General features: G+C 45.2%; 1 protein-coding gene and 1 long non-coding RNA gene across 2 annotated transcripts in view; both read right to left on the minus strand.

Annotated features, from left to right (window-relative positions):
- Nucleotides 1–1,852: 1,852 nt before the first annotated feature.
- LOC112248092 (pirin-like) overlaps nucleotides 1,853–16,555 on the minus strand; it is a gene marked incomplete at its 5' end in the record, with an annotated part of 22,994 nt that continues 8,291 nt past the window's right edge. Inside the window, 7 exon segments of the mRNA XM_042315815.1 lie at nucleotides 1,853–2,174; nucleotides 2,278–2,344; nucleotides 2,428–2,510; nucleotides 4,726–4,770; nucleotides 5,631–5,715; nucleotides 11,878–12,084; nucleotides 15,326–15,406. Of these exon segments, the coding sequence (XP_042171749.1) occupies nucleotides 2,056–2,174; nucleotides 2,278–2,344; nucleotides 2,428–2,510; nucleotides 4,726–4,770; nucleotides 5,631–5,715; nucleotides 11,878–12,084; nucleotides 15,326–15,406 (687 nt within the window). The 3' untranslated portion in view covers nucleotides 1,853–2,055.
- LOC121845064 lies at nucleotides 13,450–13,815 on the minus strand. Its single transcript, XR_006082326.1, has 3 exons — nucleotides 13,703–13,815; nucleotides 13,609–13,637; nucleotides 13,450–13,527 (listed from the first exon to the last, which is right to left on the minus strand). It is a non-coding gene; the product is annotated as an uncharacterized LOC121845064 (long non-coding RNA).

Genomic DNA, 16,555 nt, shown 5'->3' on the forward strand with positions numbered 1-16,555 from the left:
TGTTGCCTTGCTCTGTCTGTCTGTAAGTCTGTTCTGTCTGCCCCTGTCTGATGTTGCCTTGCTCTGTCTGTCTGTAAGTCTGTTCTGTCTGCCCCTGTCTGATGTTGCCTTGCTCTGTCTGTCTGTAAGTCTGTTCTGTCTGCCCCTGTCTGATGTTGCCTTGCTCTGTCTGTCTGTAAGTCTGTTCTGTCTGTCCCTGTCTGATGTTGCCTTGCTCTGTCTGTCTGTAAGTCTGTTCTGTCTGTCCCTGTCTGATGTTGCCTTGCTCTGTCTGTCTATAAGTCTGTTCTGTCTGCCCCTGCCTTGGCTGTTAAATCCAAAGCCACTGTATTTCCACAGAGTTCAGCTTATCTGGAGCAGCATGAACATGTGTTTTAAATGTGATCCAGACCTCAGCTACGCAGCATGGATACATGGGCCAGGGAGGGACGCTCCCACCCTCCACCCCACCCCTATCCCATCCCAGCCAAAACTCACTTCCCACTGGGCACAGACCTCATTTCAACGTCTAATTACGAGGAAACATTGATTCAACCAGTGTGTGCCCAGGGGTTTGATTGTCTGCGGAGGGAGGGATGGAGGGAGAGGAGATGTGATAGAGAGGGAGGGAGAAACAGGAGATGTGATAGAGAGGGAGGGAGGAGGGAGAAACAGGAGATGTGATAGAGAGGGAGGGAGAAACAGGAGATGTGATAGAGAGGGAGGGAGAAACAGGAGATGTGGTAGAGAGGGAGGGAGGGAGGGAGGAGGAGGGAGAAACAGGAGATGTGATAGAGAGGGAGGGATGGTGGGAGAGGAGAAACAGGAGATGTGATAGAGAGGGAGGGAGGAGGAGGGAGAAACAGGAGATGTGATAGAGAGGGAGGGAGGGAGGAGGAGGGAGAAACAGGAGATGTGATAGAGAGGGAGGGAGGAGGAGGGAGAAACAGGAGATGTGATAGAGAGGGAGGGAGGGAGGAGGAGGGAGAAACAGGAGATGTGAGAGAGGGAGGGAGAAACAGGAGATGTGATAGAGAGGGAGGGAGAAACAGGAGATGTGATAGAGAGGGAGGGAGGAGGAGGGAGAAACAGGAGATGTGATAGAGAGGGAGGGATGGAGGGAGAGGAGAAACAGGAGATGTGATAGAGAGGGAGGGAGGAGGAGGGAGAAACAGGAGATGTGATAGAGAGGGAGGGAGGAGGAGGGAGAAACAGGAGATGTGATAGAGGGAGGGAGGAGGAGGGAGAAACAGGAGATGTGATAGAGAGGGAGGGAGAAACAGGAGATGTGATAGAGAGTGAGGGAGAAACAGGAGATGTGATAGAGAGGGAGGGAGGAGGAGGGAGAAACAGGAGATGTGATAGAGAGGGGGGATGGAGGGAGAGGAGAAACAGGAGATGTGATAGAGAGGGAGGGAGAAACAGGAGATGTGATAGAGAGGGAGGGAGAAACAGGAGATGTGATAGAGAGGGAGGGAGAAACAGGAGATGTGATAGAGAGGGAGGGAGGAGGAGGGAGAAACAGGAGATGTGATAGAGAGGGAGGGAGAAACAGGAGATGTGATAGAGAGGGAGGGAGAAACAGGAGATGTGATAGAGAGGGAGGGAGGAGGAGGGAGAAACAGGAGATGTGATAGAGAGGGAGAGGAGACCCGCTGTTTCACAGTATGAGACGTCATTCTGCCAGATGCAAATGGCCTTGAAATGTGAGACGTGGTTGGTTTCCCTCCTTCCCGTAATGGATACTTGCATCTCCTCTGAGGTCTGTCCAAGGACATAATGACTGGAACGAATCAGTGGTTCCATTAGATAGCTTCTGGAGACATCACGGCAGGATAGTTTTGTTGAGGTTAAATTAAAAGTGCTTTTTTCATCATTTACATGTCAGTTTAATGGCTTGGAGGGACAGTAACAAAACATCTATTTGAGAAGAAAAAAAATCTGTATAAAATGAGAACTTAATGATTTAAAAAGAGACAAACACACATCAAGCTGGTTCATTATTAAAATACACTTGGGTCACATGACCATAACAAGACAAGACCTATAACATGATTAGAAGATGTCTGCCGACTCTTAGAAGGAATCCCTGATCTTAGACCTCCAAGCCGTAGCCCTCTCGAACCCATTGGTCCCTGTCCTGTAGTCTCTGACTGCCTGGTTGATCTCCTCTTCTGTGTTCATCACAAACGGACCTGGAGAGAAAAAGGAAAGTGTAGTGTGTCACGTTACACATGAACGATCCAATATTGTGGTAACTGACTGGAGTTCAGTGATGTAAAGAAATGAAGGTCTTACCATGTTGGACCACCGGTTCATTGATCGGCTGTCCCGCAATCAAGACAAAATGGCAAACCTCTGATGTCTGGAGAAAGGAGTTTGAGTTTTAGTGAATTTACAATTCCTGAAAACTGTGTTAAGAGTCTGTAAGAAGTTCAGACAGCCTACCTTGTTTTCTACGGCTATGCAGTCTCCATCATCAAACACGATGGTGTGATGTGGCTCCGCTTTCTGCTGCTCTGCATCTGGCCCTGAAAGAGCAATGGAAAACAGAATGAACTCTACAGACGGGCCCCTGGGATGAAAACAAGATTATTACCTCAAAGGAAATGGTAAACAAAACAACTTTCATTTGAGGAATTTCTGTCAAGATTTTAACCCGAGGGAAACAGAGCAATCAAGAACCAAAGAAAATGTGCATTTCCTCTCTATCTGAGATGGTTACGTCTGCTTCCTTCATCTGAATACTAAGGTCAAAAGAAATGCTGAAACGCCAAAACGCTTCAAGTTGTGGTGGATATATTTTTCAGACACAGCTGTGCTTGATTTGCCTTACAGACTACACTGTCGATTCAGTGGCATCTCGGTTCAAACCCACTTTAATCTTAGTTACAGCGAACGGTTCAACTTGATTCTGGTTTCAAAACATCTGTCTACAATTAAAAAGGAGTTTTCCGTGAGATCCTACGAAGCAATGATTCCATTTAATCAGATCATAATGCAACTTCCTGTAGAAACAAATATCAACTATGAGTGAAATGTAACAGAAGCCCTTTCTAAATGAGTGAAGAGCATTAAATAACGCATTCTCACGCTAGCTAACATCTATCATAATGAAAATACAATAACGCCTTCTCACGTTAGCTAACATCTATCATAATGAAAATACAATAACGCCTTCTCACGCTAGCTAACATCTATCATAATGAAAATACAATTCCTCCAACTCACGCTAGCTAACATCTATCATAATGAAAATACAATTCCTCCAACTCACGCTAGCTAACATCGATCATAATGAAAATACAATTCCTCCAACTCACGCTAGCTAACATCTATCATAATGAAAATACAATAACGCCGACTCACGCTAGCTAACATCTATTATAATGAAAATACAATAACGCCGACTCACGCTAGCTAACATCTATTATAATGAAAATTCAATTCCTCCAACTCACGCTAGCTAACATCTATCATAATGAAAATACAATTTCTCCAACTCACGCTAGCTAACATCTATCATAATGAAAATACAATTCCTCCGACTCACGCTAGCTAACATCGATCATAATGAAAATACAATTCCTCCGACTCACGCTAGCTAACATCTATCATAATGAAAATACAATTCCTCCGACTCACGCTAGCTAACATCGATCATAATGAAAATACAATTCCTCCAACTCAAATATGTGCTTCCCATTGACAAACAAAAGAAACGCTAAAACACTTCAGCATAAGGATATTTGTACACGTGAAAAAGGACAGGCTTAACATGTCCTGTATAGACAAACACTGTAGGGAATAGTTCAACTCTGTATAGCAGGGTGTCACAGGACTGTAGGTAAAACCATTTGTTACAGGTATAGTACCATAAGACATACATCTATGGCATCCTATTCCCTACATAGGGCACTATATAGGGAAAGGTTGCCCTGGAACATGAATCACAACATGAAGGGTTCAAGTGGGATTTTGTCCCATTCCTAAACCATTCCTAGAGTTGCTATTGGCTTCAGATCAGAAGGCTACATCCCAACGTTGACATGACATCCCAGAGAGGATGGAGGAGAGGAAGGGAACATCCCAGAGAGGACAGAGGAGAGGAAGGGAACATCCCAGAGAGGACAGAGGAGAGGAGGAAGGGAACATCCCAGAGAGGACAGAGGAGAGGAGGAAGGGAACATCCCAGAGAGGACAGAGGAGAAGAGGAAGGGAACATCCCAGAGAGGACAGAGGAGAGGAGGAAGGGAACATCCCAGAGAGGACAGAGGAGAGGAGAAGAGGAAGGGAACATCCCAGAAAGGACGGAGGAGAGGAGATGAGGAAGGGAACATCCCAGAGAGGACGGAGGAGAGGAGGAAGGGAACATCCCAGAGAGGACAGAGGAGAGGAGAAGAGGAAGGGAACATCCCAGAGAGGACGGAGGAGAGGAGGAAGGGAACATCCCAGAGAGCACAGAGGAGAGGAGGAAGGGAACATCCCAGAAAGGACGGAGGAGAGGAGATGAGGAAGGGAACATCCCAGAGAGGACGGAGGAGAGGAGGGAACATTAATAAATAAATGCACCTGCTCGGTTTGATTGTCTCTCTCTCTCTGGACGAGGGACAGCAACAAGATGCAGAGTGTTTCTGAACCACTACCAAACACAACACTGTTCTGGGTGACCATCAACATGAGGCTGCAGGGCAGTTAGGAACTCATGGAAAACTGTTCAACAGAAACTAAATAGCGGAAACTCACCAACACAGACAGATCCTGCCAGTGTGTAGATAAACGAGGTCCATCCTAGCAGAGATGACAGAAAAACTGTTGTTTTGGACTGGCATTGATAATGCATTTTGTTACCTCATTAACAAGTTAACTGTCACAGTATACACAACAATCACGACATTTATAAAGCCTCATATTCTAAATGATGTGACTTGGTGGGCGAGTCTGACCACTTGGTATACCGACGTCTTGCCATGTGAGCTGTGGGCCATAACACTGAGATTGTCTCATATCTAATCCACCATAGGGCCCTGTAATACGATGACGTGGGAGCCATCCATTCAACGCACCAACACTGACTGTGTGCACACACGCACACACACACACACACACACACACACACACACACACACACACACACACACACACACACACACACACACAGTGTATAATGTGACCATTCAACACAGCACCACTGACTCCATAGCAACCACACAGCACCCCTGACTCCATAGCAACCACACAGCACCAGACTCCATAGAGAACAGGCAGACCATGGAAACCAAGCCAGTTGTATAAACTTTAGAAGACTCCCAACCCCTGGAGGACTTCTGTTTGTCACAGACAGTAGATAGCAACTTTCTCCCACCACAAACCAACGTCAGGTACAGTACAGTTCCCACAATGAGAAAGCGTGTGTCATACACACCACACAGCACTTAGCTAGGGTTTGAGTTGAAAGGTTCTGCTAACTTTACTGAAAAGGTCAACAGATTTAGTGCCAGATTGTGGATGAATGGAGCACACAGAACAATATCGCTACAGTAGACCAAGCTCTGGTCCATGGTGTTACATGCAGCTAGAGCTTTCTTCAAGGAGCACGTAACGCCCTGGACCAGAGCCACAGAAGGCCTATTCAGTAAAGATGGTTTTACCTGAAGGAACTGGTTGTACATGCTTGGCTCCTCCATCCAGCTTGAAGTCCAGATACAGTGTTGGAGTCCTGGTGAAGATTTTGGACTGGACAAAAAAAAGGACAAAACATGTTTAGTATTTCATTGACCCCCAACATTCAGGCAGCACCCCTTTAACACCTAGCACCCTGATCTGTTGGTGTTACCTCTCCTACTCCCCTTTAACACCTAGCACCCTGATCTGTTGGTGTTACCTCTCCTACTCCCCCTTTAACACCTAGCACCCTGATCTGTTGGTGTTACCTCTCCTACTCCCCCTTTAACACCTAGCACCCTGATCTGTTGGTGTTACCTCTCCTACCCTCTTTTAACACCTAGCACCCTGATCTGTTGGTGTTACCTCTCCTACTCCCCCTTTAACACCTAGCACCCTGATCTGTTGGTGTTACCTCTCCCACTCCCTCTTTTAAGACCTAGCACCCTGATCTGTTGGTGTTACCTCTCCTACTCCCCCTTTAACACCTAGCACCCTGATCTGTTGGTGTTACCTCTCCTACTCCCCCTTTAACACCTAGCACCCTGATCTGTTGGTGTTACCTCTCCTACTCCCCCTTTAACACCTAGCACCCTGATCTGTTGGTGTTACCTCTCCTACTCCCCCTTTAACACCTAGCACCCTGATCTGTTGGTGTTACCTGTCCTACTCCCCCTTTTAACACCTAGCACCCTGATCTGTTGGTGTTACCTTTCCTACTCCCTCTTTTAACACCTAGCACCCTGATCTGTTGGTGTTACCCTTCCCACTCCCTCTTTCAACACCTAGCACCCTGATCTGTTGTTGTTACCCTTCCACTCCCTCTTTTAACACCTAGCACCCTGATCTGTTGGTGTTACCTCTCCTACTCCCTCTTTTAACATCTAGCACCCTGATCTGTTGGTGTTACCCTTCCCACTCCCTCTTTTAACACCTAGCACCCTGATCTGTTGGTGTTACCTCTCCTACTCCCTCTTTTAACACCTAGCACCCTGATCTGTTGGTGTTACCTCTCCTACTGCCTCTTTTAACACCTAGCACCCTGATCTGTTGGTGTTACCCTTCCTCTCCCTCTTTTAAGACCTAGCACCCTGATATGTTGGTGTTACCCTTCCACTCCTCTTTTAACACCTAGCACCCTGATCTGTTGGTGTTACCCTTCCAGACCAGCCCTACTGTGATGGAAGACCAGACCATCCCTACTGTGATGGAAGACCAGACCATCCCTACTGTGATGGAAGACCAGACCAGCCCTACTGTGATGGAAGACCAGACCAGCCCTACTGTGATGGAAGACCAGACCAGCCCTACTGTGATGGAAGACCAGACCAGCCCTACTGTGATGGAAGACCAGACCAGCCCTACTGTGATGGAAGACCAGACCAGACCTACTGTGATGGAAGACCAGACCTACTGTGATGGAAGACCAGACCAGCCCTTCTGTGAGGGAAGACCAGACCAGCCCTACTGTGATGGAAGACTAGATCAGCCCTACTGTGATGGAAGACCAGACCAGCCCTACTGTGATGGAAGACCAGACCAGACCTACTGTGATGGAAGACCAGACCAGACCTACTGTGATGGAAGACCAGACCAGCCCTACTGTGATGGAAGACCAGACCAACACTTCTGTGAGGAAGACCAGACCAGCCCTACTGTGAGGGAAGACAGTGTTACCTGGTGCTGACTTTTCAGTGTAACATTTCTAGTGTTGATTAAGGTGTTAAAGTAGCTCTGTAAGTGTTAAACACTCATTGGTTTAGAAGAAACCCAGTGTTGGTGTTAATACCCAGTGTTGAACTAAAACCACACCCATCATTATCATATTTCCCAGCATGCTCTACTGCAGTTAGATTTTTTTTTTGAATTGTTTGTTTCGATATCTATGTTTTTGAATGTACAGTGATTAATTAATTAAATATAAATAACATACATTTTCTAAGCTAATCCAATCTGTTATATGGATTCATTGCACCCATTACTGAAATGGTTGATCCAGTATAGATGATTAAGGTATTCTTCTGATCCCAGCAGTCATTCTGAATCAGGTTGCAGGTGAATAAAAATTCTAAATGTTGGATATCCCCACTCTGGCTGGATTCCAATAGGAATTACACATCACTTTGCAAGCCAGCATAATGTGATTTGCAGGCCTACATTTTTCCTGTAAACCATGAGTTTCAGGCCACTTTATTAGGGTAAAACTAAGCCCTCAAAAATAAGGCCTTGTGAATTATGTGTTGTATTGTGTTAAATAATACAATTGTAATGATATTGTAATTGTAATAGTAATCGCTTAGGATCTCACTTGGTGAAGGCCACAGGACGGAAAATGGATGAATGCGTCAACCATAGCTGTGTTTGAATACCCATACTAACATACTGTAAACTACATACTTAATGAGTACATATACTACATAATAGTAGTTTATTTTAGTATACTGTAAACAAACGGTATCCTTTCAGTTGAGTGTAGTAGCGCATCGCCTGTCTCACCCGGAAGTTGTTGCTGCTGCTATGTAACTTCGTGCTAGTTTGTTAGCATAGATAACATATCAATAGCTAGCCATCTTACGACTTCATTAACAATGTCCATTGAGAACGCACCAAGACTATACCACTTAGCTAAGCTAAGAATGACGTGAATAAATCAAGTTAATAAATGTTGGGTAGGTAGTTAGATAGCATATAGTTAATATACTGGAAAGTTCAATGTATTAGTAGCCAACTAACATTACGTAGCTAGCTAACATACCAGTACATACAAGCAATTGTTGTAATGATATGCGGTTCGTAAGGCTAGCGTAGCTAACAATTTGTAAGCCAGCATAACGTGTAACATAACTTACTTGAAAAGTCATCACTTTATTACATTGCTCAACATTTCTGTAACATTTGTCATAGTTAGTTTAAAGCAATGAATTTGTATGTGCTCTCATCAGACTTCTGCTGCTCATGTCTCTGTCACTAACAAATACAGGCATGGGTCGTAACTCAACAAGTCACTCGAAAGGCAAGGCACTCTGGGAAATAAGGCTTCCACACTAAGCAGTGTGTTCATGTAACACTGAAAGTGTGGACCAGTATAGACACTGGACCAGTGTTACATTTAACACTGAAAGTGTGGACCAGTATAAACACTGGACCAGTGTTACATTTAACACTGAAAGTGTGGACCAGTATAGACACTGGACCAGTGTTACATTTAACACTGAAAGTGTGGACCAGTATAGACACTGGACCAGTGTTACATTTAACACTGAAAGTGTGGACCAGTATAGACACTGGACCAGTGTTACATTTAACACTGAAAGTGTGGACCAGTATAGACACTGGACCAGTGTTAAATGTAACACTCTCAGTGTTTATTTAACACTGAAGAATATGCTGTGACGGTATCAGTGAACACCATAACACTGACTTAGTGTAACATTTTAATGCCACTGGTGTTGGGAAGTATCAGTGTTAAAAGGGCATTCTCATATAAACACTTAAAAAGTGTGAAATTGAACAACCACAGACAACCACAGTGTGTTTTACCAATCAAATTTTGCTGTGCAGCTATCCCACCCATCCCCAGTCCCACCCCCAGCCCAGTCCCAGCCCCAACACATTTACATACAGATAACTGCCAAAATGAAGGAAACACAAATGAGGAATGCAACATATATTGAAAGCAGGGGCTTCCACACAGGTGGGGTTCCTGAGTTAATTAAGGAATTAACATCCCATCATGCTTAGGGTTCTGTATAATGTGTGTTGTGTCTCAGTCACCAGATCTCAACCCAATTGAACACTTACTGGAGATTCTGGACCAATGCCTGAGAGTGTTTTCCACCACCATCAACAAAACACAAAATGATGGAATTTCCAGTGGAAAAATGGTGTCTTATCCCTCAGCTTGTAGAATCTACGCCACGGTGCATTGAAGCTGTTCTGGCTGCTCGTGGTGCCCAATGACATATTAAAACACTTTATTTTGGTGTTTCCTTTATTTTGACAGTTACCTGTCTATTAGCCTGTTGGCCATCGTTAGCCTCTCTGCCTGTCTGTAGTGTCTCCTCCTGCCCTGTAGTAACCAGAGGCAACCCGTTTCCCAGCTTCAACACATTTTCATGTGTAAAATGACAAACCTTATGGACGTCATTAGAAACTCTGTCTGTCTCCTCTCCTGCCCTAGAGTAACCCCGTCAGGCAATACGGTCCCAGCGATGCCCCGCCCCTTTCCTAGCTTCAACACATTTTCATGTGTAAAATGACAAACCTTATGGACGTCATTAGAAACTCCGTCTGTCAGTCTCCACTCCTGCCCTAGAGTAACCCCAAACCAAACCGGCCCTGGTCAAATTTACATCTGAAACATGACAAACCCACTTCCCCAGAAACCTGCAACTCATTTCCTGTCTCGTCTAACTCAGCAGACAGACACAGAGAAAATGAGGAGAAGGAGGGGGGGGGTGAGAAAGAGGATGGATACTCGTGAAGATGTAATTGCCTGCAAACGTCACATGATGAAGCTGAATGTCTTGTGGTTGGTTGGCATTTCTGGCGAGGCATATCTAGGCCTGAGGCTTTCAACATCTCAGTCATTGTATTGTATAAAGTTTTCTGGCTTTGATATGGGCAAGACCCCAGCACATCATATCAACAGCCGACACTAAGTATTCATTCTGTATAATACAGTGACAAAGGAACAATGATGATGACAATGATGGCGATGATAAACTCCCCCCCCCTTTTTCATCCACTGTGGTTTTGGACCTATGATTACAAATGCGTTACATTGTAGGGTGAGAAATATATAAATCTATTTTTAGTCGTTTAAGTATATACATGTTCTTATGGCTGTTTGTTATGACTTCCACATGACATCAACCAGTGTTTCTCCTAAATGCGTTTAGCAGCGGCGCACTGCCGTTGCTAATTCGTGGACGCCACCGAACAACGTATATAAAAATAAGAAATAATTTTACCATCCCGTGGTGCAGCGCTGCTAAGCGCATATAGGGGAAACACCGGTTGATGTCATGTGGAAGTCAGAACTAACATCCATAACAACTTGTATAAACTTAAATAACTAAAACCCAGATAAAATATGTAGAAAATATAATAGAGCAATATATATATATATTTTAATGATTACCTTTGAGAACTAACAATCCCCCAAAATAAAAAATAAACAGTTGGGATGAATCCAAAATGTAAAAAATATCATGTCCTGGGGCCCCCATTGATTTAGTTATACTGTTTGAGTCATTCAGATAGCATAAGAACACGCCATAAGCCACAGCAAAATGTGTAGAATTGAAGGACATTTAGCTTTAAAATCTTCTCTCAGCCCTATGGCACATTTTTTTGAATGGCATGAAATTAGCTTTAAAAAAACAGTACAATGTTCTCTCTGTGTCACGCCCTGGTCTTAGTATTTTGTGTTTTCTTTATTTATTTGGTCAGGCCAGGGTGTGACATGGGTTTATTTTGTGTTGTGTTTATGTATGGGGGTTTTCGTAGGTTTTGGGATTGTGGCTTAGTGGGTTTTCTAGCATAGTCTATGGTTGCCTGAGGCGGTTTGCAATCAGAGGCAGGTGATTCTCGTTGTCTCTGATTGGGAACCATATTTAGGCAGCCATATTCTTTGAGTGTTTCGTGGGTGATTGTTCCTGTCTCTGTGTTTATTGTCACCAGATAGGCTGTATAGGTTTTCACGGTCCGTTTCTTGTTTTTGTATTATCGTGTTTATTAAACATGTATCAAAATTACCACGCTGCATTTTGGTCCGACTCTCTCTCACCCGAAGAAAACCGTAACACTCTGCCCCGTGGCAAAATGTATAGAATTGCAGGAAATTTGCTTTAAAACAGCAGCAGTTTGTCTCTGCGGCCAAGAAGAAGGCCTCTAAAACCGCACAACTGGCCACACCCACTACCACACCCGGGTCATGGTTAGTATGGTGCTCCTCACCTCTACCCCCAGGGTTATGGTTAGTATGGTGCTCCTGACCTGTACACCCAGGGTTATGGTTAGTATGGTGCTCCTCACCTCTAACCCCAGGGTTATGGTTAGTATGGTGCTCCTCACCTCTACACCCAGGGTTATGGTTAGTATGGTGCTCCTCACCTGTACACCCAGGGTTATGGTTAGTATGGTGCTCCTCACCTGTACCCCCAGGGTTATGGTTAGTATGGTGCTCCTCACCTGTACCCCCAGGGTTATGGTTAGTATGGTGCTCCTCACCTGTACCCCCAGGGCCTGTCCAGAGATGACGGCCACAGTGACCCCCTCCCTGCTGGGCTTGGGGACCTGGCTGTCCTTCAGCTCCTGGTACTGGGGCTCCACCATCTTGTCCTCCCTCCTCAGGTTGACCCACAGCTGCAGGCCCTGGACGGGCTCCTCAGACACGGGCATCTCTGCATGGACCACCCCTCGGCCTGCCGTCATCCACTTATGAAGAGACAAGGACACAGAAACACACCGAAACACACACACACAGATACAGAAAGGCATAGACACACAGAGACGGACACAGAAACACACACACACAGAGATACAGAAAGGCATAGACACACACACACACAACACAATTACGAACCACATAAAGGTGAATCGTACAGTATAATATGCATGAACTCAATGTTGTCTGATATGATTTCCATAATAAATCACCCATGTGGACTTAATACTGGAACTAACTGGTTTCCAGGAGGAAATTAACTTCACATTTACACCTTTCCTTCCCCAGTGCTGTGATATGACCTAGTGGATGTCTATCTTCCCCAGTGCTGTGATATGACCTAGTGGATGTCTATCTTCCCCAGTGTACCTAGTGGATGTCTATCTTCCCCAGTGTACCTAGTGGATGTCTATCTTCCCCAGTGTACCTAGTGGATGTCTATCTTCCCCAGTGTACCTAGTGGATGTCTATCTTCCCCAGTGTACCTAGTGGATGTCTATCTTCCCCAGTGTACCTAGTGGATGTCTATCTTCCCCAGTGTACCTAGTGGATGTCTATCTTCCCCAGTGTACCTAGTGGATGTCTATCTTTGCTGTGATATGACCCCAGTGGATGTCTATCTTCCCCAGTGGATGTCTATCTTCCCCAGTGCTGTGATATGACCTAGTGGATGTCTATCTTCCCCAGATGTCTATCTTGCTGTGATATGTACCTAGTGGATGTCTATCTTCCCCAGTGATATACCTGTGATATGTACCTAGTGGATGTCTATCTTCCCCAGTGTACCTAGTGGATGTCTATCTTCCCCAGTGTACCTAGTGGATGTCTATCTTCCCCAATGTACCTAGTGGATGTCTATCTTCCCCAGTGTACCTAGTGGATGTCTATCTTCCCCAGTGTACCTAGTGGATGTCTATCTTCCCCAGTGCTGTGATATGTACCTAGTGGATGTCTATCTTCCCCAGTGTACCTAGTGGATGTCTATCTTCCCCAGTGTACCTAGTGGATGTCTATCTTCCCCAGTGTACCTAGTGGATGTCTATCTTCCCAGTGTACCTAGTGGATGTCTATCTTCCCCAGTGTACCTAGTGGATGGATGTACCTAGTGGATGTCTATCTTCCCCAGTGTACCTAGTGGATGTCTATCTTCCCCCTGCAGTGTACCTAGTGGATGTCTATCTTCCCAGTGTACCTAGTGGTCTACCTAGTGGATGTCTATCTTCCCCTAGTGGATGTCTAGTGTACCTAGTGGATGTCTATCTTCCCCAGTGTACCTAGTGGATGTCTATCTTCCCCAGTGTACCTAGTGGATGTCTATCTTCCCCAGTGTACCTAGTGGATGTCTATCTTCCCCAGTCTATCTTCCCCAGTGTACCTAGTGGATGTCTATCTTCCCCAGTGTACCTAGTGGATGTCTATCTTCCCCAGTGTACCTGTGATATGTACCTAGTGGATGTCTATCTTCCCCAGTGCTGTGATACCTAGTGGATGTCTATCTTCCCAGTGCTGTGTACCTAGTGGATGTCTATCTTCCCCAGTGTACCTAGTGGATGCTGTGATATGTACCTAGTGGATGTCTATCTTCCCCAGTGCTGTGATATCTTGTACCTAGTGGATGTCTATCTTCCCCAGTGCTGTGATATGTACCTAGTGGATGTCTATCTTCCCCAGTGTACCTAGTGGATGTCTATCTTCCCCAGTGTACCTAGTGGATGTCTATCTTCCCCTAGTGGATGTCTATCTTCCCCAGTGTACCTAGTGGATGTCTATCTTCCCCAGTGTACCTAGTGGATGTCTATCTTCCCCAGTGTACCTGATGATGTACCTAGTGGATGTCTATCTTCCCCAGTGTACCTAGTGGATGTCTATCTTCCCCAGTGCTGTGATATGTACCTAGTGGATGTCCATCTTCCCCAGTGCTGTGATATGTACCTAGTGGATGTCCATTGTTCTTCTCAAAGCTCCGCTAACATTAAAAGAACACACTGGAAGGTTGTGTCCAAAATGGCTGCTACTACTTTTGGTCCAGGGGCTAAGCTGTGCACTAAATAGGGTCTAGAGCCCTCAAACTCAACGTTGGACCTCGAAGCCAGTTCCACTGCGTGTTCTCATCGTCCCCTCTAATCAGGGTCTGATTTAGTCCTGGGAAACCAGGTCTGTGCAATTCATTATCAGGTAAAACAGAAAACCAGCAGGCTCCGGACCTCGTAGGGTAAGAGTTGAGTACCCCTGGTCTAGAGAATAAGGGCTCAGGGAATAGGGGTTTTAGCCAAAAGTAGTGCACTATATAGGGAATAGGGGTTTTAGCCAAAAGTAGTGCACTATATAGGGAATAGGGGTTTTAGCCAAAAGTAGTGCACTATATAGGGAATAGGGGGACATTTCTGATGCACATTTTCAGTGCCCAGAGGGTGATGCAGCGTTGCTGTGGGAAGCTAATTGGGCAATAACACTTACAACTTTCGTCAGCAGCTTTCCCCTCCTGTTCCACTGTGAGGAAACCCGCCTGCCCCCAATGGTGTTTGTCTCTCCCGCTCTCTCTCTCTCTCTCTCTCACTGTTGCACACACACACACCAAGTCTCGTGTAGTAGTATTTTGGTATTTTATTAGGATCCCCGTTAGCTGTGCACACACACACACACACACACACACACATACACTACTACAAGAGACTTGGTGTGTGTATCTTAGTATTTTATCAGGATCCCTGTTAGCTGCTGAGAAAGAAGCAGCTCCTCTTACTGGGTCCACACAGAACATTACATAATTTAGTCTCCTCAACTTGTTCAACAGCCACACCATTCATTACCAGATTCAGCTGAGGTCCAGAACTTAGGGAATGATTTGTACCAAATACAAAGCTCTTAGTTTTAGAGATGTTCAGGACCAGTTTATTACTGGCCACACATTCCAAAACAGACTGCAACTCTTTAAGGGTTTCAGTGACTTCATCAGCTGTGGTTTCTGATGTGTACATGGTTGAATCATTAGCATACATAGACACACATGCTTTGTTTAATGCCAGTGGCATTAGTGTCTATTTAGTGCCTATTAAACCACTTCCTGGTTGATGCTGACTGACTGACCAGGGACAACAGCTTTACGACTGCTGCATGGGAAAAACACAGGAAATGCCACGAAGGCACGGTGCTACATTGGTTCTGGTGGGAGTCTGGTGAAGAGTAGGAACCTACATACCGTACTGTGAGTTCCACAAGGTGTTTCTCTACCTGTAAGTCCCCTGGTTTCAGTAGTCCAGAGTGGCCACAGAAATCCTCATGGGCTGAAACGCCTTTCAAAACGTAGGTCACCTAAACAAAGACAAAATAGGTCCAAATATATTCACAAACCCACAGATGAGCCATTGCTGATTTTATATAACAGCTTGAGAGGCAAAACAAAACATTAACTGAGCTCTGCAGTTACCCTCCCCGAATACCAACCGGTTCTAGAGAAGTGGTAAACAACTTTCTCCAAGTCTTTGCCAATTGAGGTTGAGATTAGGAAAGAGATGAATGAATCTCGGTTGTAAACATGAATGGTTTGGGAAGGAAATCTCATAAAGCTCGTAAGGCTGGAAAACATAGTATGGTAAATCATTGATTTCATATTTTCCTCGTGCAAGTCTAACAGATGAAATATGTACAGTGTGTGTGCGCGCGCGTGTGTGTGTGTGTGTGTGTGTGTGTGTGTGTGTGTGTGTGTGTGTGTGTGTGTGTGTGTGTGTGTGTAATGCAGTGTCCATTGACCAGGACAGACAAGAGCACGTGTTCACTCCCGTGTCCATTCCACTGCCACATGGACTGAGGTCAAAACGGACAGGAAGTAGAAAGCTATAGAGGTTAGAGGTAAACATCTGTCTCTCAGAGAGGCTTCCAAACCTCCAGCCAGGGGGCGAGAGCCTCTCTCTGATCTTGCAGCGCACGCGGCTTTGAGCTCTGAGATGTAACAGTGAGCCAACACACCTGCTGCATGGAATGCTAGGCCGTGGGCGCTTCAGCCCCGCCCCGTCAGGTCTGGTCCAGTCCGCGGCCAGATGGACACTAAGCTACACATCTACAGTATCGGCTGGGCCTATGGCCTCATCTGGTCTGGGCCATGGTAGACGCTATGTTAGGTTACACATGTATATACAGGATCAGCTGGTCTGGGCCATGGTAGACGCTATGTTAGGTTACACATGTATATACAGGATCAGCTGGTCTGAGCCATGGTAGACGCTATGTTAGGTTACACATGTATATACAGTAGAGGTCAACCGATTAATCGGAATGGCCGATTAATTAGGGCCGATTTCAAGTTTTCATAACAATCGGAAATCCATATTTTTGGACGCCGACTTGGCAGATTTTTTTTATTTTTACACCTTTATTTAATATTTATTTAACCAGGCAAGTCAATTAAGAACACATTCTTATTTTCAATGACGGCCTGGGAACAGTGGGTTAACTGCCTTGTTC

This window comes from Oncorhynchus tshawytscha, unplaced genomic scaffold (assembly GCF_018296145.1).
Source record: "Oncorhynchus tshawytscha isolate Ot180627B unplaced genomic scaffold, Otsh_v2.0 Un_contig_2177_pilon_pilon, whole genome shotgun sequence".
NCBI classification, from domain to species: Eukaryota; Metazoa; Chordata; class Actinopteri; order Salmoniformes; family Salmonidae; genus Oncorhynchus; species Oncorhynchus tshawytscha.